Here is a 23432-nt window from a genome sequence, read left to right on the forward strand (position 1 = left end):
TTTATGTTCAATGACCATAACCTAATAGATTATAAAACATTTATTGGATTTTTAAGGGATGTTAAAAGAATATTTTCTACTCTTTGCCTCCTTATTAAATAAAACTTAGCTGAAGTAACGCTGGGGAACAAGTTTTCTGTGATTCATAAATGCCGTGCCTGTGACAATGGATTGTGGGATTGGTGAGATAAGGGAGGAGGTGTTACTGTGTCTCACTGTGCTTGGCCAGGTTTAGATCAACCCAATAAATAAAGTTAAGGTGTGACATTAGGACACATCCCATCTCTATGTCTCATGACTTATTTCCATCTTTACTCACATAGTTTGGCAAATCCCTTTTTTCTGAAGTACAGTCATAGTTCACCATTTTGTTTCGCAATGGAGGTAGAAACACAGGGTGGAGTTGTTTATAAAGTAGCTTGAGATTTATATTTGAGGCTTGATCTAGGGCCTTGGCTGCCATAGGACCTTTTTCCAAAAGGAAAAATATATGATTCAGATAGGTTGAGCAAAACGAGCTAAACGTTACATGCCTTACTTTGTGTTCTCTCTCCCGTCTAAGATTGGCTAAGCTTTACCAAAGCTTTTTAAATTTATGTTTCAAACAGAAGGATTTATAAATCATTCTTATGGACAATCTAGCTGTGTTTGTGTCCACAACAGCCTGGAGCTGCCTCCATGGCCGAAGGGTGTCTTGTTCTGACCCACCTGCCCTCTGTCTATAGTGACTAGGCTTCTGAAAGGCAGCTCCCAGCTTTCTCAAAAAGCTGTTGTGTTTACTAGATTGTTTTAATGACTTTCTTTTCTCTGAAATTTACAACCGTTTTATTTCTTGTTGCCTTCAGAAATTTCCAGGGTAACTTTTTTCTCACTTTAATTGGTATTTAATACAATGTGTCCACAAAGTCATGGTGCACTTTTGACCGGTCACAGGAAAGCAACAAAAGATGGTAGAAATGTGAAATCTGCATCAAATAAAAGGAAAACAGTTTCATACCTGTTCGGTGCAGTTCGATGTGGGCTCACGCACAGATTTTTTAGGGCTCCTTAGGTAGCTATCCCATATAGCCTCTACAGACTCGTCACTGACTGACGGCCTACCAGAACGGGGTTTCTCCACCAAACTGCCGGTTTCCTTCAACTGCTTATCTCACCGAGTAATGTTATTCCTATGTGGTGGCGCTTCGTTATAAACGCACCGATATTCACGTTGCACTTTGGTCACGGATTCGAATTTAGCAAGCCACAGAACACACTGAACTTTCCTCTGTACCATCCACATCTCAACTGGCATGGCCATGGGCTGCTCCGCTGTATACACGGTGTTACGTCATCATCTGTGCATGTGCACATGCTGCCACATCATCCTAGAGAAACTGGGAGGGTTTTCCTTTTATTTGGTGCAGATTTCACATTTCTATCATCTTTTGTTGCTTTCCTGTGACCGGTCAAAAGTGCACCATGACTTTACGGACATACTGTATAACTACACAACAGGAAATTACCATCCATTTCATTTTTTCCCCCTTCTGCTTATAAGAGTTTTTTTTGTCTGAGTTTGGCATGTTCTTTTTAATTCTAGAGAATAGAGAGTAACAGGAAAAATTTAAGGGAGAAAAGAGTGAAAACAACATGAATTTATAGGGTAGGAGGAAATAAAAGACTGAATTAGAAAAAATAGTTAATAAAGAAAGATTTTTTTTTCTTTTTTTTGTATTTTTCTGAAGCTGGAAACGGGGAGAGACAGTCAGACAGACTCCCGCATGCGCCCGACCGGGATCCACCCGGCACGCCCACCAGGGGCGACGCTCTGCCCACCAGGGGGCGATGCTCTGCCCCTCCGGGGTGTCGCTCTGCCGCGACCAGAGCCACTCTAGCGCCTGGGGCAGAGGCCAAGGAGCCATCCCCAGCGCCTGGGCCATCTTTGCTCCAATGGAGCCTTGGCTGCGGGAGGGGAAGAGAGAGACAGAGAGGAAGGCGCGGCGGAGGGGTGGAGAAGCAAATGGGCGCTTCTCCTATGTGCCCTGGCCGGGAATCGAACCCGGGTCCCCCCGCACGCCAGGCCGACGCTCTACCGCTGAGCCAACCGGCCAGGGCAAAGAAAGATTATTTTAGCTCAGTTCAGTTTTTTCCACTTAAAGACCTTTAGATTCCCCTCCCCTCACTTTAATCAATGTAGTGACATCTAAAGAGTCAAAAAGGGGCCCTGGCCGTTTGGCTCAGTGGTAGAGCGTCGGCCTGGCGTGCAGAAGTCCCGGGTTCGATTCCCGGCCAGGGCACACAGGAGAAGCGCCCATCTGCTTCTCCACCCGTCCCCCTCTCCTTCCTCTCTGTCTCTCTCTTCCCTTCCCGCAGCCCAGGCTCCACTGGAGCAAAGATGGCCCAGATGCTGGAGATGGCTCCTCCTCCTCTGCCCCAGGCGCTAGAGCCAGACGCCCCGAGGGGCAGAGCGTCGCCCCCTGGTGGGCAGAGCGTCGCCCCCTGGTTGGCGTGCCGGGTGGATCCTGGTCGGGCGCATGCGGGAGTCTGTCTGACTGTCTCTCCCCGTTTCCGGCTTCAGAAAAATACAGAAAAAAAAATAATTTTTTAAATTAAAGAGTCAAAAAGATATTTGAATAAATCTTTTCTAATTAATTTTTAAAAGTAGGAATTTCAGAGAAGTAATGAGATGGATGTGTTAGGAACCAGAGAAGCTAGTGTGGGAGCCAGTAAAATAATACGTTGTGTGTAAGCAGAAGTAAGAGGAAAAAGGAAAATACATTTGAAAGAATATCATTGAAACTACACATATGATTTGATAAAAATAGCCTTGCAGTAGCCACTAAAAGCTAGACAATTCTACAATGGTTGATAAGCCTCCCAGAATATTAGTGGGAGGAAAATTCAGCCTCTTCTAATGATGCTCAACATCAGAGATACAGCATAGGCTTATCAATGAGAGATGAGTTTGTATAACTAAATGTGTTTCTTTGATTCATAAATTAGAATTTTTATAACTTTTCCCAAGCTTTAGCAATGAATGTAACTGCTCTTTGGTATTTATGTCCAAATAATACATTCAGATATAGTAGTTGTCTTAATTCAGGCTGCTAAAACAGAATACCACAGGCTGGTGAAGACCTGAAAGAAAATTCCCCATTATTGGAGGTTATGAGTTTCCAGTGTAAAAGTGTCTCTTAAGTGCTCAGCCCAGTGAATACAGGCAGACCTACTTCAAGATATTAAATAACGAGTATTTATTTCTCACAGTTATGGAGGTTGGGAAGATTTGGTGCCTGCTGAGGGCCCTCTATCTGTTTGCAGAGTGCCAACTTTTTGTTTCCTCACATGACAAAAAGAAGGTTTGGGTGTTCTCTGGGATCTTTTTGATAAGGACACTAATTCCATTCATGAGGTCTTCGCCCGTATGACCTAACTACATCCTAACAGACCCACCTCCTAATACTATCGTATGGGGTTTACAATTATGACTTTTTTTGTGTGTATTTTTCTGAAGTTGGAAACGGGGAGGCAGTCACACAAACTCCTGCATGCGCCCGACCGGGATCCACCCGGCATGCCCACCAGGGGGCGGTGCTCTGCCCATCTGGGGCATTGCTCTGTTGCAACCAGAGGCATTCTAGTGCCTGAGGCAGAGGCCATAGAACCGTCCTCAGCACCCGGGCCAACTTTGCTCCAATAGAGCCTTGCTGCGGGAGGGGAAGAGAGAGACAGAGAGGAAGGAGAGGGGGAGGGGTGGAGAAGCAGATGGGCGCTTCTCCTGTGTGCCCTGGCCGGGAATCGAACCCGGGACTCCTGCATGCCAGGCCGACGCTCTACCACTGAGCCATCCAGCCAGAGCCCAATTGTGACTTTTAATTGACATAGCAATTTAAAGAAAAATTAGTCTTATGAAATCTCATGCCCATCTAAAAGGTTGGTTTATGCATTTTTTTCACTTTAGAAATGGTGAACCATAGATCAAATAAACATGTTATATTAGGTCTATCAGGGAGTAAGAATAGATTAAAATTTTCATTAGCAGAAATTTACCTATGTCTTATTCTTTGTTAGTTATTAAGATTCATGGATGGGTTTTCAGAAGAAATGTTATTAGACTCCAAGAAGTCATTCTTCAATATATACTCTGCCTTTCAAAATTATTGGATGCTGTTTCTGCTTTATTGATAATAATGCCATGTATTTCAGGATTGGTGATTGCACCAAAAATTTATGCCTCAGAAAAAAAATCTGACAAAATTATATTTTCCTCACTATAACCCTCTTTTTCTCCATTTTCCCTTCTTTCCTATGGACTGGTGGTCATATATTTTAAGTGATGGTCTCTTCCTTTATAGAGGGAGTCAAAAGCATAACATCCATCCCTGTGGTATAAACTAAGATGCCATCATATAAATACTGTAAGGGTCTTACTGAAGGACCAGTTTGATATAGCAGTATCGTCCACGTAAATGGTATAATCTCATTCTAACCAATGCTTCTTCTCTATTTTGAATAAAGCTTAAAAATCACCAAACTCTTTAAATTTTAGTATTTTTATATATACAAATTCAATTGCCTTTTTTATATATACAAGTTCAGTTGCAGCTATTAAGGGCCTCCTAAATAGCCTTTATTATTTTTTTAATACAGGGACAAAGAGAGAGTCAGAAGGAGGGATAGACAAGGACAGACAGACAGGAACGTAGAGAGATGAGAAGCATCAATTATCAGTTTTTCGTTGCGAGACCTTAGTTGTTCATTGATTGCTTTCTCATATGTGCCTTGACTGCGAACCTTCAGTAGACCGAGTAACCCCTTGCTCGAGCCAGCGACCTTGGGTCCAAGCTGGTGAGCTTTTGCTCAAACCAGATGAGCCCGCGCTCAAGCTGGCGACCTTGGGGTCTTGAACCTGGGTCCTCCGCATCCCAGTCTGATGCTCTATCCACTGCGCCACCACCTGGTCAGGCTTAAATAGCTTTTTAAATAAGACACTATATTCTAGTATACATTTAAATTAGAAGAAGCATTCTAAAGACTAGAAAGTCTTTTTAAACTAGAAACTAGATACCAGAAAACTATTAAAATACCACAGAGGCTGCAATTCATAATAATATAGTCTGTTGCTGAATCTGAAGGCATACTTGACAGGAGGACAAGCTTGTGAATTCTTATAGCTAGAAAAACAGTATAGAAACTTCAGTAAGAATATACAATACAGAATCCAATAGAAAGAACAAAATATATACCTGTTGTAGTTGATTGATGGTGACCTCCAAAAAAGATGTCACTTTCTAATCTCCAGAACCTGTGAATGTGACCTTATTTGGAAAAAGGTGTTTTGCAGAAGCAACTAAATTAAGGATCTCAGGATGAATCCATCCTGGATTATCTGGATGGGTCCTAAGTCCAATGCCGTGTCTTATGAGAGACAGAGAAGGGAGATGGAGACACAGACACAGACGAGAAGGCCTTGGGAAGCAGAAGCAAAGATTGGAGTCATGGAGACCCAAGCCAAGGAAGGCCTGAAACCACCAGAGGCCGGAAGAAGCAAGGAAGGATTCTCTCCTACAGCCTTCATAGGAGGTGCAGATCTGCCTACACCTTAATTTTGGACTTCTGGCCTCCAGAAAGCTGGGAGAGAGAGATTTCTTTTGTTTTTAAGCCAGTTTGTCATAATTTTCTATAGCATCCCTCAGAAATTGATACAGTTGGTCATATTTTCCTAAGAAATTCTTAAATAGTATTCTGTACAGAGTTTATCCTGGCAGTGGTCCTGTGAAACAGGTACAGTTATTATCCTCACTTTATAGCTAGAATACTGGGGCCAAATAAATGCAGAACCACAATTCAGAGCCAGGGCTGTACAACTTCAGATCCACCTCATCATGGTGCTCTTCCATCCCTTTGTACAAATGACACTCACTGAACAGCTATGTCTGATTTATGAGTGGCTTAAAACATTGACAAGCAGCTGTGAGACCACATCTCCCTTCTCTTGATTGCCAACTAAATTTCGTTTCTATTCAAAGCCCTGCAGAGTGACTGACGTAATAAGTTACCTTGCTTTATGGAGTCAGTCCTGTTCATCGAATATATTTTTTAAAAATTCCTATTACGTGGCACACACTGTTCTGGCCTGTGTGAACCAGGAATTCACGATGTTGTTGGCAGCAGCACAGACAAAGCACTGCCTTCGTGGAGCTTAAATTCCAGGAGGAGCAGACAGACGAAAATAAACAATATGACCAATGCAATGGAGAAAAATGAGACGAGGTAAAGATCTGGGGAGTGCTGTGCGGGGAGGAAGGGCAAAGGAATGTTATTTCACATGAAATGATCAGGGAAAGTCTCACTAGTTTAGGGACACTTGGTGAAGACCTGAAAGAAAATTTCCCATTATTGCAGGTTATGAGTTTCCAGTGTAAAAGTGTCTCTTAAGTGCTCAGCCCAGTGAATACAGGTGGACCTACTACAAGGCACATCTTTGGGCAATTTCAGAACATATGTGATAAGAAGAGCCTCCTAAAATTGTTCAAGGATTTAAAACAATAAGAAATATTCCATATAGGATTTGAATAAGAGTTGCATCTGAATTCTTGGGGATAAGATTAAAAGCTACAACCATGGAGCAGGCACTTGAAAGTTCTAAGTGGATGTGATTTCTCAACTGAAATTGTATTCCAAGCTAAAGTACCTATCAGGTATGGAAGGGGTAATTAAAAAAGAAGAAGAGGGAAGAGGGAGTCCCCAGATTATCCGTGAAGGGAAGTCCCAGAAAGGCAGCCATGGAGCTGGCTGAGAAAGTATCCATTCCAAACCAGGGAAAGAGGAAGGAGGACTTCAGGGCCTTCCCAATCTAATTTCACATTTCTGATACTCTCATGCCACTAGGTTTTACTTAGAAATGTTGAGAGAAGCACCAAAAAGAAAAAGCTAAAAATTAAGAGGAGGAATGCCTTTTGTGGGGTGCATTATGAGGCTGCTATTGTTTATTAGTTTATTTGACTTCAAGTATGGTTGATTTTTTTTCACAATACTCATATATTACTTTGACAAAGTAATGTGTGATTTAAGGAAACTGCCTTCTGGATGTGTAAAATCAGTATGATATTTATTATAAAATTGTGAAAATAAGATACTAAAATTAAGTTCCCTGCTTGACTGGTGGTAGTGTAGTGGATTGAGCGTCAGTCCAGGATGCTGTGGGCCCTGGTTTGAAACCCCAAGGTCACCGGCTATGTCGGCTTGAGCATGGACTCGTAGACTTGAGCACAGGGTCACCAGCTTGAGAGCAGGCTTGCCAGCTTGAGTACTGGGTCACCGGCTTGAGCACATGATCCTTGACATGATCCCAAGGTCACTGGTTGGGTTTGATGTAGAATTTAAAATGAGCATCATAAAAGTTTTAGGAAGTTTTTTAATGTTTTATAGGCAGCAATTTTAATCATGCAATAACTGATGGTTCAGGATAAAGAGTGGTCCATAATAATCAAATTTTACAAATTCATGCCTTAACATCTCTAAAGACAAAACTGTATTCTTAAAAAAGTTTTAAGTGTGTGGCCTGACTTTCTCTTGCCAGTGAGATAAAAACCATTGCTTTTATTTCCTCACATGCTGGGGAGAGGGATGCTTCAACTCCCATACCCAGATCTCCCTGTTCGTACCTCTCCGGATGGCCTCCTGAGAGCCCTGGGAGTGGGAGTGGGAGTCTGCCCTTAGTCGTTAGTCACTGTTCCCTTAAATAATTCATTAATCCTTTTATCTCTATTTTTTCATGCATGAAATATCAAAGATTAGATTTCCATGAAATGTAGTTATTTTTTTCACTTTTGTTTCCTATGAGTATGACATTTTAAGATTAGAATGTGAAATGCATTATTTAGTTTTAAATGAGTTCAAATAACCAAGCCATATACTAATTTTACTATATCCTGGGAAAATTTATCTATTAATAGTAAATATTAAAAGTAGGTTAAGGAATACCGAAGTCACATAATCATAATTTTTTAATTGAATTTATTGCGGCGACACTAATTAATAAAATTATATAGGTTTCAGGTGTACAATTCTATAATACATCATCTGTATATTGTATTGTTCACTACCCCAAGTCCATAATCATAATTCTTAAGTATGCTGAAAATGAAATTATTTTTTCTTTAAATTGGAATTACATATCTACTGTCACTGAAACAAATCTCTTAATAGAGGATTTTCAGGTTTTTCATTGGCAGTGATTTTTTTTGTCTTTAGCTTCAGCAGTAATAAATTTAGATGTTACTAAACATCTAAATTTATTAAATTCATCCCAAGAGAAGAGATGTTATCCCTTGTGACGAACAGAAAACTTTGGCTTGCTTTCAAAGCAAGCGGTGAATCAGTCCTTGAATGCAGTATTTGTGTTGCTGAACAACGTTGTGTTTTCTTTTTAGGATCACTCTTTTGGAACTGATCATGAATTGGTCTTGTGCCTTGTCCCATAGGACTGTGCCTCTAACATCATTGCTTTCACCTTTTCTGGGAGACTATTAATTCATTTCTTTTTTTTTTTTTTTCCCTGAAGCTGGAAACAGGGAGAGACAGTCAGACAGACTCCCGCATGCGCCCGACCGGGATCCACCCGGCACGCCCACCATGGGGGTGATGCTCTGCCCATCCTGGGCGTCGCCATGTTGTGACCAGAGCCACTCTAGCGCCTGGGGCAGAGGCCACAGAGCCATCCCCAGCGCCCGGGCCATCTTTGCTCCAACGGAGCCTTGGCTGCGGGAGGGGAAGAGAGAGACAGAGAGGAAGGCGCGGCGGAGGGGTGGAGAAGCAAATGGGCGCTTCTCCTATGTGCCCTGGCCGGGAATCGAACCCGGGTCCTCCGCACGCTAGGCCGACGCTCTACCGCTGAGCCAACCGGCCAGGGCTAATTCATTTCTTATGACATAGAATTTTTTTTTTTTTTAATTTTTTTTTTTTTTTTTTTCATTTTTCTGAAGCTGGAAACAGGGAGAGACAGTCAGACTCCCGCATGCGCCCGACCGGGATCCACCCGGCACGCCCACCAGGGGGCGACGCTCTGCCCACCAGGGGGCGATGCTCTGCCCATCCTGGGCGTCGCCATGTTGCGACCAGAGCCACTTTAGCACCTGGGGCAGCGGCCAAGGAGCCATCCCCAGTGCCCGGGCCATCTTTGCTCCAATGGAGCCTTGGCTGCGGGAGGGGAAGAGAGAGAAAGAGAGGAAAGCGCGGCGGAGGGGTGGAGAAGCAAATGGGCGCTTCTCCTGTGTGCCCTGGCCGGGAATCGAACCCGGGTCCTCCGCACGCTAGGCCGACGCTCTACCGCTGAGCCAACCGGCCAGGGCAGAATTTTTTTTTTTTTTTTTTTTGGTAAAAATAACATTTTTTTCTGTATGTGCTGAAATTCAGAAGAAATTTTAAACTCTTGAAAGTTATTTTTTATATTTACTGGTATGTTCTAGAACTAAAAATCATATATGTAGTTGTTTTTTTTCATATCCACAGTGTTTTAAACTTGGCTTTAACAAATCGGAGAATCATTTATCTCAACTTTTAAAAGAAAAAAAAAATCTCATGTCATACATAGGAGCTTTCATAAATGACCCTTCACAAAAAATAAAGAAATGTATTTTGAAATGTAATATTGGAAATGAAAATTATATAATGGGGTATGATTGCCCTCTTAGAGCCTCAGATATATTGTAATTTTTAAAAGAGTCTTATTTTTATGGTTCAGAAGTAATGGGTAGAAGTACTACAGATTAAATTTCCCCTTAAAGAACTTAAATTTTCCTTTGGGAAATGCGTTTTCTACTTTAAAGAAATTTCCCCTTAAAGAACTTAAATTTTCCTTTGGGAAATGCGTTTTCTACTTTAAAGAAATGAGGAACATGACCTGACCTGTGGTGGTGCAATGGATAAAGTATCAACCTGGAACACTGGTCGCTAGTTCAAAACCTTGAACTTGCCCCGTCAAGGCACATAGAGGAGTTGATACTTCTTGCTCCCCCCAAAAAATGAATAAATAAAATCTTTTTTAAAAATTAGAAACATATTTAAAGTGTTTAACTAAGGAATAATATTTTTACAGAAAAATAATACAAAATATTTACAAACCAAAGACTGAATATAAATGTGTAATACTAGTTTTTTAAATCTGTCTTTATATAAAGGATAAGGTCTGATTAAGTTCCTTGACCTATTTAATATTCAGTATGTTAAAAATGGAAGAGGAAAAAATAGACACAGAGCTGAGAAAAGAGGTCCCTCATTCTCTCTTATATTGGGTTTCTGCCTAACAATACACAGTTTGGGGCCAGCTACTGAGTCTTAGACTATCTCCCTTCCCTTTTCCTCATTTAACTTATTTTCTTATACCTACATGGGGAATGGTGGAGGGGATGAACTCTCTCTATTGGTCCCACATATCCGAGAGCCCAGATGTTAAGGAAACATTTACATATTATCACTCGAAATGATCATTTGCAGGTAGAAGCTGCCTCTGAGATTCTGGGAAACATGGCTGCCCCAGTTATTAGAATGAATGAAAAAGCACGAGTGGGCTGTCCTTTTGAAAATTCAGTATATGTCTGACCAGGTGGTGGAGCAGTGGATAGAGCGTCGGACTGGGATGCAGAGGACCCAGGTTTGAGACCCCCGAGGTCGCCAGCTTGAGCGCAGGCTCATCTGGTTTGAGCAAAGCTCACCAGCTTGGACCCAAGGTCGCTAGCTCAAGCAAGGGGTTACTCAGTCTGCTGAAGTTCTGCAGTCAAGGCACATATGAGAAAGCAATCAATGAACAACTAAGGTGTCACAACGAAAAACTGATAATTTATGCTTCTCATCTCTCTCCGTTCCTGTCTGTCTGTCACTATCTATCCCTTTTTCTGTCTCTGTTAAAAAAAAAATTTCAGTATATTGTCCTAACGGATACAGGGTGCCGATAAACCTAATCTGGAGTTAATATGCAAGCTCTTTTATAAAAAGACCAATGCTATAGAAAATTTGGAAATAGTGAAAGCTGTGAAGAGGAAAAATGGTAATCCCCAAATACCACGTAAAGATAAATTTCGAGTGTTTAGTTTAGTATACCATCGTGGTTAAGAGAGGGTGCTCCAGGGCCAGCCGAGGTGTGCAATCTGGCCCTACCTCTTTGTGACCTTGGGCAAGTTACTCCCTCAAACCTGTCTGTGTCTCTATTTTCCCACCTATAAATGAAATGGGGAAAATAATATATTTACTTCTTTTGTTTGTTTGTTTTTTGTGACAGAGACAAAGAGAGGGACAGATAGGGACAGACAGGCAGGAAAGGGGATAGATGAGAAGCATCAATTCTTTGTTGTAGGTCCTTTGTATCGTTAGTTGTTCATTGATTGCTTTTTTGTATGTGCCTTGACCGGGATGGGTGGTGATGCTCTGCCCATCTGGGGCGTTGCTCCATTGCAACTGGAGCCATTCTAATGCCTGAGGTGGAGGCCATGGAGCCGTCCTCAGCACCTGGGCCAACTTTGCTCCGATGGAGCCTTGGCTGCAGGAGAGAGAGATAGAGAGAAAGGGGAGCTGGAAGGGTGGAGAAGCAGATGGACACTTCTCCTGTGTGCCCTGGCCCAGAATTGAACCCAGGACTTCCACATGCCAGGCTGGCGCTCTACCGTGAGCTAGCCGGCCAGGGCCTAGGTTTTCCTAATTTTTAAAAAACACTTCATGATTTATCTCTTGGAATTGTATTAGATTTTAGCTTGCTTCAGTTAATAGTAAGGGAATAATGGAAATTCAGTAAAGTGAACTTTACCTGCAGTGTGCAGTAGTGTTCTTAATTACATAGTACATGTATGTGTTCTTATATATCAGTGATGTGCCAGAGATGACTATACTATAACATCTGTGCTTTTCCTAAGTAGGTTTTATGGAAACAGTAGCTCACAGTTGCAAATATTCTTTTTATTTTAGTGAGAAGAGGGGAGGCAGAGACACAGACTCCCGCATGCGCCCTGACTGGGATCCACCCCGCAAGCCCACCAGGGGGTGATACTCTGCCCGTCTGGGGCTGTTGCTCCATTGCTTAGCAATGGAGCCATTTTTTTTAGTGCCTGAGGCAGAGGCCACGGAGCTATCCTCAGTGCGGGAGGTCAGTTCGCTCAGACCAATTGAGCCATGGCTGTGGGAGGAGAAGAGAGAGAGAGAAAAGGGAGAGGGAGAAGGGTGGAGAAGCAGATGGTCACTTCTGTGTACCCTGACTGGGAATTGAACCCAGGACATCCACACTCTGGGCCGACACTCTACCACTGTGCCAACTGGCCAGGGCACAAATATTCTTTTAAACTAAGGCAAAAATAATGCCAAATGACTTATTCTTATTGAAACTGATATTGTCGTAATTAGATGGGAAAGGTAGACTAATAACTAATAGTCCTTCAGCTGTGATACCAGAATAGCTTAATAAGAAATCAACAAGCCTAAAAGATAATTGTGTGTGTGTGTGTGTGAATGATGAAAATGAGTTTTCGAAGGCTTTATCCAAGTACAATTTAAGCTCTCTTTTTAAGTGAGGAGAGCCAATATCACAGGCATGTCCTCAGCTCTATGAGCACATTCAGAGATAGTACCCATTTCTAGGTTGGAGCCTGTCCCAGAAATGCTTTTAGTTACTTCTGCTGTTTAGTAATGAATTTTTAGTAGAAATAGAATTGTTGTATCAATATTTGTGTGTGTAGTATATTCTTACTCGTATGATGAAATAAAACTAGAAATAGTTTTATTTTTCCACTCAAGTTTTGCTTATTTTTCTTTGAAATATGATCCTATTCATAATAGGAGAGTCTGAGTATTGAGAAAGATGACTAATTTTTAATTTTGCCTACTCCTTTTAATGCTTCCTCCCTGTCAATTGCCGTTTCAGTTGAGGAAATGCAGCCCACTCGCTTACCTTAGTGGGAGAGCTAGGCAAAGCTCCGATGCTTAGCAAGAGTTTTAAAAACATTGTGTGGCTATCATAATTTTCACTTTCTGGCATGTGCCCTTTCTAAATACTTTCATAATGCTATCACTAACAGATTTTTCTAATCTTTCTAATGCCTTTTTATCAGAAGAGAAATATGTATCTATATATGTATGTGTTTGTGTTGTAGTCCCAACATATACAAATAAAACTAAATAAAAATTAGAATTTCAGAGGCATTTCTGAAATAGTGGGTGACTTTGGTGTTTGTCATTCCAGTTATACACAATGATTTCCTTTTCTAATATGAACTCTAAAAGGAATGCAGTGGGAAGACCGTAGTTTCAGAATGTCGGTCTGGTTTATGTGGAGACTTTAAAAGAAACTTTGGTTTATGGTTAGTTTCTGATCATCTGTGTTCAAAAGAGGAAGCATGCATACACACTGGTGTAAACCTCAGCTTGACTGCTACTAAGATGTTTTTCTGTTTGGAAGAGGAGATGATTGATATTAATAGGACTTTTTTGTTTATTTGTTCGGTAAGGAACAAAATGAATGTGCAAGTCATTTTTAGTTATATGCAGCTAGCTTATTTTGTGTCCTTTGATTTTCAGAAAATCATGCATTTATAATTCTAGAGTTTCTTAGTGGCTAGTACGTTGATTTGTATACCTATGCCAAAGTCAAAATTCCTTACACAATTACTTTTATAAGGGATAGGGAGAAACTATGCTATCTATATTCTTTAAAATTCACAAAATGGACTGACTGATTTATGACTAGAAGAAAATATTATCCTAGCCTTTTAGAAACTCCCATAGACAGAACCTTCAGGATCCCACCTATACCTGTTTACAAGCCATTTGTTTATTCAGCAATGATTTATTAAACCCTTACTACACTTTGCACTGATGATATAGCAGTGAACAAGGCAGGTATAGTCCCCGCCACCATGGAGCTGACAGGACGAGAGGTAGAACGATATCTAATAAATGAATAAATTATAAATGTGATAACTTCCTAAAAGGGCAAGAACAGAGTTCTGTGTTAGTATATAATAGGAGGACCACAGTTTGACGAGATGACCAAGCGTTAAAATTGATTTATTTTCTTATTTTTGTTTGGATTATAGAATCATGGAGTTTCAGAATTGGAAGAGGACCTTAAAATTATCTAGTCCAACCCTTTATTCACTGTTTGCATCTTTCTTATTCATTTGATCATTGCTGCTATTTCACTATTTTTGACTTACAAAAATGGCATTTTTATGTAGTTCATCCTCATACTGTCATGTATTAAGTGTATTAAGTAGGGTGCTGGATCATGACTACAAGACTCTGTGACCCAATTTATCAGTTCAAAACCCCTTCAGACTCTGTGAAGCTGTTCCTAACCAATGAGAGGTTTTCCATATGGACATGGATTTGAGCTACTAACTTGAGCTAATGGCTGAAGCATTTCCTCAAACTTACCCAGATTCTTAGGGCGCTCCCTAGTTTTGTGGGAAGATTTCATCAGCCTTTTCAGTCCCTAACAGCAAGGCTGAACTCTGCTGGCCATGGTGGCACAGCATGTGGCTGTGGGATCATAGGCGGTGAAAATTACTAGAGAAGCCACTTCTATGGATCAGGACCCCACCTGTTACAAGTAGGTCCTAAGTGGGCAGATGACGAAATGACTGGCTTCCCTTGGTATATCATTCTGTTGGCTTCAATTTGTTTCTTAAAACCATGCACACCTGAGATAACTTCCTTTGTGTTCTTGTTTCACCATATGGTGTGCATGGAGCTGGGCTCTGCCTCAAGAAATGGATGCACAAGTTCCCTGCCCTGGAGTTATTCTAGAGTACTCCTAAGTCTAAATACTTAGAAAAGGTTTGATAAGTGAAAGGTATTCTCTCACCTATCTATCATCCATCTATCATTTATGAAGTACCTACTAATGCCAAGCATTGTTCTAAGCTCTGGGGATAAGCTGAAAATGAGACAGAGCCACTTGTCTCTCCCCCTACCCCCTTCCCCATCTACCTCACATTTTGTTAGTAAAAAGGATGTTAAACATCAGAACATAATCTGTTAGGTAACACTGAGGGCTATGAAGAAAAGAATAGCACAAGATGGGGTGGGAAGAGTACAAAGGAGAACTTTAGATAGGAAATAAGTTCAATCACACTAGGAAAATAATATAAAGACCCTGGCCAGTGGCTCAGTAGATAGAGTGTCAGCCTGGCGTATGGACCTCTCATTTTCAAACCCTGGTCAGGGCACATAGGAGAAGCAACAACTATCTGCTCCTCTCCGCTTCCCTCTCCCCCTTCTCTCCCTTTCCCTTCCCGCTCTCTTCCCTTCCTGCAGCCCTCTTCCCTTCCTGCAGCCAGTGGCTCAATTGGTTCAGGCGTGGCCCTGGGCACTGAGGATAGCTTGGTTGGTCTAAACACATCAGCTTTAGGCACTAAAAATAGCTCGGTACTTGAGCACTGGTTTCAGTGGGGGTTGCCAGGTGGATCCTGGTCAGGGCACATGTGGGAGTCTGCCTCACTACTCACTATCTCCCCTCTCTCACCTAAAAAAAAAACTAATTAAATTTGGGTTTTAAACAGTAAATAGGGCCTGACCTGTGGTGGCGCAGTGGATAAAGCGTCGACCTCGAAATGCTGAGGTCGCCAGTTCGAAACCCTGGGCTTGCCTGGTCAAGGCACATATGGGAGTTGATGCTTCCAGCTCCTCCTCCCTTCTCTCTGTCTCTCTTCTCTCTCTCTCTGTCTCTCCCTCTCCTCTCTAAAATGAATAAATAAAAAATAAAAAATAAATAGTAAATAGGGATATGACAGGCAGTTTAAGCAAGAAAGGAACTTCCAGTCAGTGAAGCAGCAATACCAAACCTCGAAGACATAAACAGGGAATTACCAATTGTAATGCCTACTTGTCAAAAAGATTTCATATAGAAATGAATAAAGTTGATTAATTTCTTAATAAAAAGTAATAAATAAAATTTACTGCTAATGTTAATTTTTAATAACATTAAAATGAATAAATTTATTAATTTAATAAATAATAAAATTTATTATTATTTGAAGTGTTGAAAAATGGAATAGCAGCATGTTTGGATTTAAGAAAAATTATTTCCTCCACAGTGCTTCCCAGATTTATTCTGGTATTAAAACTCCAGGTAGTAAAAGTCCCTTTTTAAAGGACAGTAAATTATTGTTAAAGTTAATTCTAGTTGTTTCAGTGGATAGAGCATTGGCCCGGCATATGGATGTCTCAGGTTTAGTCCTCAATTAAGGTACAGAGAGAGAAGCAACCATCTGCTTCTCTACCCATCCCTCTCCTCTTCTCTCTCTATTCCCCTCCTGTATCCAGTGGCTTGATTGGTTCAAGCATGGCCTAGGGCACTGAGGATAGCTCAGTTGGTAAGCACATCAGCCTCAGGCACTAAAATAGCTCAGTTGATTTTTTCATTGGCCCCAGATGGGGTTTCCCGGTGGATCCCAGTCGGAGTACATGTGGGGAAACTGTCTATAGACAGTTTCCTCTCCTCTCACTTAAAAAATAAATAAATAAATCTTCAAATATCTGAAAATGTCATTATTTATCTGAATTTGGAACCATGTAGGCTTTTTTTTTTTTTTGGTACATTTTATTTTATTTTATTTTATTTTATTTTATTTTATTTTATTTTATTTTATTACAGAAACAGAGAGAGAGTCAGAGAGGGGGATAGATAGGGACAGAGAGACAGGAACTGAGAGAGATGAGAAGCATCAATCATTAGTTTTTTGTTGCGACACCTTAGTTGTTCATTGATTGTTTTCTCATATGTGCCTTGACCGTGGGCCTTCAGCAGACTGAATAACCCCTTGCTAGAGCCAGCGACCTTGGGTCCAAGCTGGTGAACTTTGCTTAAACCAGATGAGCCAGCACTCAAGCTGGTGACCTCGGGGTCTCGAACCTGGGTCCTCTGCATCCCAGTCCGATGCTCCATCCACTGAGCCACCACTTGGTCAGGCCATGTAGGCTTTTTAAAGGTTTATTTAAGTATATTAAGGATACTTAAAATAAAAGCTCACACTTGAGAAAACTGTACACATGAACTTTTTCAGTCATTTGGGAAAAGACTGCTATAACTGTGTTTTCCCACCAGAACACCAGAGTTGTTAGCGTAGTTTGAGAAGTGCTACACTGCAGTGTATTCATCAAGTGTCCCCTCTGCCTGGTGGGGAGCTGTAGCTCCCTGTCTCTTGCATCAGGCAGGCGCTGAGGAGGCTATTGCCAGTGGTTCCAACTTCCTTTTATTGAGCTGAAATCTTTGTTGTAATTTAAACTCACTGTTCTTACTTCTAACTCTTGGATAGAATTATGGAAGTCATGACCTACCTTTTCTGAGGAATAACGAGTAAAAATAATTTTAGTGTGCTTTGCACTATTTTAAGGTCGATTGTAAATGACAATTAATAATAATGATAAAGCTTTGCATTGCCTTTGGTGAGACGAGAATAGGGTTGTTGGTGTTTTGTTTGAATGGGGCAGGGTGGCAATCTGTGGTCTGCAAGGCAGAGCCTTAGGTTGTTCCTTTCTATACAACTTTTGTTTATATCTTTCTTTCCCTATGATTCTTGTTTGAGTAACAATAGGGTTTAAAGGACTGTTCATCTGAAGTAGAAATAGGAAACCAAAAGTAAACGCAGAGGAAAACGCAATGTTAGAGCATTATGATTCTTGAAGAAAGATGAGACTAGATAACCAAAAACAAATTATGACTTAATTAAAAGAGACTAAATTTAAATCATTGGTATTTGGGGGGGAAAAGGGTGGGGAAAAAAAGGGTGCCAAAGGATAAACATATGCACAGTTACATATTTTATATACACATATACACACATAGGTATATATATATATCAAGATATGTGAGATATATTGTATGTAATATCATACATATATACACATACATGCATATAGAGATAGCATATATGCCAGGGGTCAGGAACCTATGGCTCGTGAGCCAGATGTGGCTCTTTTGATGGTTGCATCTGGCTCACAGACAAATCTTTAATTAAAAAAAAAACTGTTAAAAGTATAAAGCATTCTCATGTATTACAATCCATTCATTTCCTACTGCTCATGTTCATGATTACGGGTGGCTGGAGCCAATCACAGCTGTCCTCTGGGACAACACCAAATTTTTATTGGATAATGCATAACATACACGGGTCGTTGTATGGCTCTCGCAGAATTACATTTTAAAATATGTGGTGTTCATGGCTCTCTCAGCCAAAAAGGTTCCCGACCCCTGATACATGCATTCCATCAGCTGTTTGTTAAATGTTAGATAACAGATTGATACTGTGCTCTGCTCAGTGATTCAAACTGTGAATTTTTTAACTGATCAGTCCTGACATGCTAACCTCAGCAACTGAGCAGCTGCATAATATGTTAGGTCATCATAACGATAATGAAGATGACATCATTGACCTGCCTTCCCTTTTTGGAATAAAGAAAAAACAAACAAACCCTAGAAAGATGTTTGATTTTGAAATAAATTAAAATGGTGGCTGAGGATAGTTATGTTATCTATAATTTCTTCACATCTAAATGACTTAATGGGAACCACTCAGTTTATAAAATTAGTTTTTGATTATTCTTTCTTTTTAAATTGAACTTCTAGCTTAAGGAAGATGAGAATGAAGTTTTAGGGAAATAAAACTTTTCTTTCCTAAATTTGAAATATTTTCTCTGAATAAAGGTGATCTATTAAGTGTGTCTAAGGTAGCAATATGTTAACACTATCTGTACATCAGCTGTAAGATATTTGCCTGGTTTTTGTACTTTGAAAAGTTTATATTTTAATTGAGCATAATAACATTTCCAAGGAAGAATCTTTGAAATTTTTTTCTATCCCTAAAATAGAACCGATTTTGAAATAGATCGCATTTTTTAAAAATTATTTCCAAAGAAGTGATGCACTCACCCACCCTACTGCCACTTGGGACAGAAAAAGTGAATGACCTGGCTTGGTAAGGCGCATTGCTTCCGAAGCAGCTCTCCTGTCCCCAGTGCTGTGAGCGAGACCAGGGAGGGAGGGAGGGTAGCTATTGTTCAGTGCTCTCCAGCGAAAGAACTGGGAGGAAGAAAAAAAAAAAGGATTGAGTTTGACTGGCATTGGCTCTGGCTTTTCTGCATTCCAAACTGTCTGAGGCACAGAGCGAGAGCGAAAGAGAGCGAGAGAGCATGGGCGAGCAGGGTGTACAAAGTGTTTTGAGTTTCTGACTGGCATGCCGGAAAGATCATGTTAGCGACACCCAGAAACTTTCCAGAATGCAGACCCCAGGTAAGAGTTTCTCCAGTCTGTCTAGGACTGAAATGAAAAGTTTGTATGTGAAGGGAGTGTAGCTTTATTATTATTATTATTATTAATATTAATATTATTATACAAATCAGTGACTTTACCTTTGTGACTTTTGGCTTTTAAAATATAGGTTGGTTTTCATCACTGTGAGTTCACAGAATATTGTGTAGAAGCTATCAGCATTCCAGTACAAAATCTAGCACAGGAATTGCCGTCTGAGAAACCCAGACCAATTACAAGGATAATAATCACAGCAGAATATTAATACTGCAACGTTTGCCTGTTCTTTTAATAATTTGAAGTGGATTCTTATTCTGGATCTCTCCCTACATTCTTTATGAAATATTAAGATACCTGGAAATGGATATATCTCATTTCTTTCTGAGGGAGACAGTGTTTTGACCATCAATAAGATTCTAATAGCCTTGATTAAGTCTTAGTAGCACATCATAAATCTGTGTCATTTGGAAGTTCAACAGGTTGGGTCCATAAACAACAGTGAAAGCATTCAAATGAGAACTCTGCTTGTTCTTTCTGCCCAAGGTAGGCTTTTAGTATCCTCTGCCAATAGATGACAGGCTATCTCATTGAAATAATGACAAGTTATCTCACTGGCTCATTGAAAGTTAAATTTGAGACTTTAGAGACCATCTATAGTCCCATCTCTCCATTTCAATGAGAACATTGAGGTCTGAGTGATTTAATCTGGCCTAAGATCATAGTTAGGAACAAAATTCAAATGAAAATCCACATCTGACTTTCAGTTTACTGTTTTATTCATGGAATTGGTTACATTTAAGTTTTGGGGGTTTTTTTTGTGTTTTTTTTTTTAATCTATACTGTATCTGCAGGCCTCAGATACCATGAATTATTGCTACTTATAGACCAAGTGTTTTATAAACCTAGATTGAAATGTGGAGAGGAAATATCAGGGAACAAACATCATGAAAGCATATTAATGCCATGTTGTTGGACAAAACCAAAAATATATAACAAAATAATTACAGAAGGAAAAAATGGCTTTCACTTAAGGAAAATGACTATAGTTTGTATGTTGCTTTTAAGTAAACAATTACCTAGTTGTGGTATATTCTGAATATCTGTGTATGAAATTAAAACTCTTTCAAATTGGCTTTAATTTCTTTTAAAGACTTTGGGATTAAGGAATTTTCTGTATAATTTGTTAGTAAAGTTTTTTCTATTTACTGAAAGCAAAATATCATCCCACATTCACTGCCTTCTCTGTTTATTTTTTTAAATATAACATTTAAAAACTATCCCAACTCTGGACCAATTGCTTCCTTATCCAAGGTCTAGCTCTGTTTTTCTCCATTTGTAATGGTCCTCTGTTACTTCACCTCATGAATTATATGTTAGACTAGAGGATAACTCAAGTAGAGGATCTTAAGAGTCACAATAGACAGTGAACATCTGTCTTCATACATTTTCATTTAGTTCCTAAAAAAGGTTGCTGCCCTATCCATTTTCCTGGAGACCATTGTGGGGTTGAGAGAGGCCACACTATTCTAGTGAGCTAAATAGTAAAGATAGCCACTGTCAGAAGGATCTGTCATGGCTCTTTACAACTTCTGGGAACAAGTTAGCTTGACTTGGCTATAAGCACAGTGAAGCAATGTTGTTCTTTTGTGCTGAAGCTTGACCTGCTCATTCCAGTTTTCGACTGGGTCTGTGTAAATGCAGTTGTGATTTACAAGGCTCTGTGGGATGGGCAGTTACGTTGTAAGGAATAAAGGAATAGCAGTGAGTTTCATTATTGCTCTCGGCTATCGAAAACCAAATTACAAAGTGCATTCTCTACCCAGTAGGAAACAAGAGACTGTTTGTCTTACTGTAGAATCCATTACCTAAGCACACTGTTTATAAGAGCACTGATGGCTGTGAGAATGGGGACATAATGTTTCATCCAACTTAACCATATTCATGTTGTATGACACAGGACTTAGGTTTTTCTCTTATCTTTTATCCTGCGTGGGGTATGGAGCAAGCTGCCATGCTAATTGTGTATATATTATGTTATGTGTGCATGTGATGGATAGGTAAGTAGGTAGGTAGGTAGGTAGATCTATAGATAGATAATGGACCTTTGGCCTGAGTATATTTCCTCATGTCAGAAACAATCAGAAGTCATTAATCTATTGTTGCTGGTAATTTATTGACCTAACTGGAAAGAAACTACTTTATTAACCAAACTAATCATTACAAAGCTCACTACTATGCATTAGAAAGAGAAGATATTAGAACACACGTACTCTGTTTTCTCTCCTGAATAAAAATGTTGGATTATGCACATTTATTCTTTCTTTGTCAGAGAAAAGCAATAATAAGGTGCCTGTTTTATGACTAAAGATAAATTTTAAATGGGAGTGAGTGGCATGAGAAAAGAAACTCTCATGTGTATATGAAATAATTTTCTTGTGACCATGTTTTCTAGAAGGCAGGCCATTTTCAGTGCTCATGACTTTTCCCTTGATATTAGTTTCTTTAAAATTTTTTTCCACATACATATATATCCACATAAATATAGTTATATATTAAATTTTCAAAGATGGTAAAGAGTTCTGCCATATAGCTATGATATTTTGTGGTAATAGTTTGGCTATCGGTGATCAAAACTTTAGTCTCACTCGAAAGAGTTGTTATATATCTCCTTTCCTGCTGCAATTTCTTTTTACCTCTTGAGTATAATTGTCTTTTTCATCTCATTTAAAACCTTAAGAATGAAATCTCTTCAAACAAAAGTGAAGACAAGATTGGCCAGGGACAGGGGCTTAAGGCTGGATATGTAAAATGCTCTGAGCTGTCAAATTAATTCTTTACTCATAAAAATTACCTGATAATTCATTCAAAACTCTAGGAATCCTTTTATGTGGACAACATCATTGCATTTCCCTTTTTGTTAGTCTTGACCTTCAGCAACCACTCAAGAGGCGGTTAGAGACTAGTTTTGTTCTTGTTCTTGTCTGTTCTTTCACGCCCTCTAGTGGTCTGTTCTTGTTTTCAGTTTCCTATATGGCCGTTTTAGTGATAAAGTAGGTGACTGTTGGGAAATAAGGTTCACAAGATTCTCATACTTCAGTTGCATAAACTTTCTTAAAATATCTGTTTTTTCCTTGCAGAGAAGGCAGGAAAAAAACCATCCTGTTGTTTTCTAGTGATCAATGAATCAGGAAAATTAGTAATGACTCAGCAATATGAATCCTTATGTTGTCTTTTTTTTTTCCCCCTTTAAGTACTGATGGGCATTCAGTCTGTCAGAATTCCACATTTAATTTTGGATATGATCTCAGCTTGTGTTTGGAAGCCTTAAGCACTATTACTGAGAATACTTTCTTTGTACACAGTGGACAAGTATGTGAGCCTTACTGAGTCAGTCATTATGATTCAGATGAAAGCCTGTCTTCTCTGGGCCCTCCCTGCCCCCACTCAGACCTTACCATTCAGTTGAATTCAGAGCACCATGAATTTGACATGTGGAGAGGGAGCCAGTGAGGAGTTCTGATCAATAATTTGACTCTTAATTCCACATTTTGCCATTCTCAGATTTATAGTATTTTATGAGTAAGTGAATTTCTGAAACAACTTGAAGTTAGTTTAGGTTAGTGAAGACCTATTCTTTGAAGGGAAACTACCTGCTTCTGAGCTCCCTCTTATGACAGACTGTTAAGAGAGTAAGCAACTTGAGCTGCCAGGAGCAAGCCCGTGTCATTCAGGATCAGGTGTCACCTAGGATACCCACCTGTTGGTCAGGTTGCTCACTCTGATGTCTTGCATCTAATTCCAAGGAAGATGGAGTATCTCTGAAGAATGTAGCAGCACTATTGTGTGATTAACTATCCATAGTATTTCCTTGAGTTAATATGTAGGAAAAACTGGATATTCTTTTACTTCTTAATATTTGGGTTTGTAACTTTTTTGTGAAATTATACTTCAAATGGGTTGCGTGTGGTTGTTTTGATTTCTGGTCTCTTGAATCAGGAAACAGTTAAAATGTTTGGGACCCTACTTCCATCACTCTTTTTTCCAGGAACACCTAGAATGTAGTGTCAGGTAAATAAATGAAACCATTTATTTTATTTTTTAAGAAAGGAAAGAAGTGTCAAAGTGCGTGCTAGAGGAACCACCAAAAAAACCCAAAACA

The 23432-nt window shown here is 39.9% G+C and overlaps 1 protein-coding gene across 5 annotated transcripts in view; it reads left to right on the plus strand.

Moving 5' to 3' along the window:
• The window catches only part of RASAL2 (RAS protein activator like 2), a 319973-nt gene that overhangs the window by 189237 nt on the left and 107304 nt on the right, over positions 1-23432 (plus strand). Inside the window, exon 1 of one of the 5 annotated variants that reach the window (XM_066261229.1) lies at positions 19127-19255. The exons of the other annotated variants lie outside the window; for them this stretch is intronic. Within the exon in view, the coding sequence (XP_066117326.1) occupies positions 19243-19255 (13 nt within the window). The 5' untranslated portion in view covers positions 19127-19242. Of the gene's footprint in view, positions 1-19126; positions 19256-23432 lie in introns of those variants that run through there. 5 annotated transcript variants of the gene reach the window in all.

Source organism: Saccopteryx bilineata, chromosome 2, assembly GCF_036850765.1.
Source record: "Saccopteryx bilineata isolate mSacBil1 chromosome 2, mSacBil1_pri_phased_curated, whole genome shotgun sequence".
In the NCBI taxonomy this organism is placed as follows: domain Eukaryota; kingdom Metazoa; phylum Chordata; class Mammalia; order Chiroptera; family Emballonuridae; genus Saccopteryx; species Saccopteryx bilineata.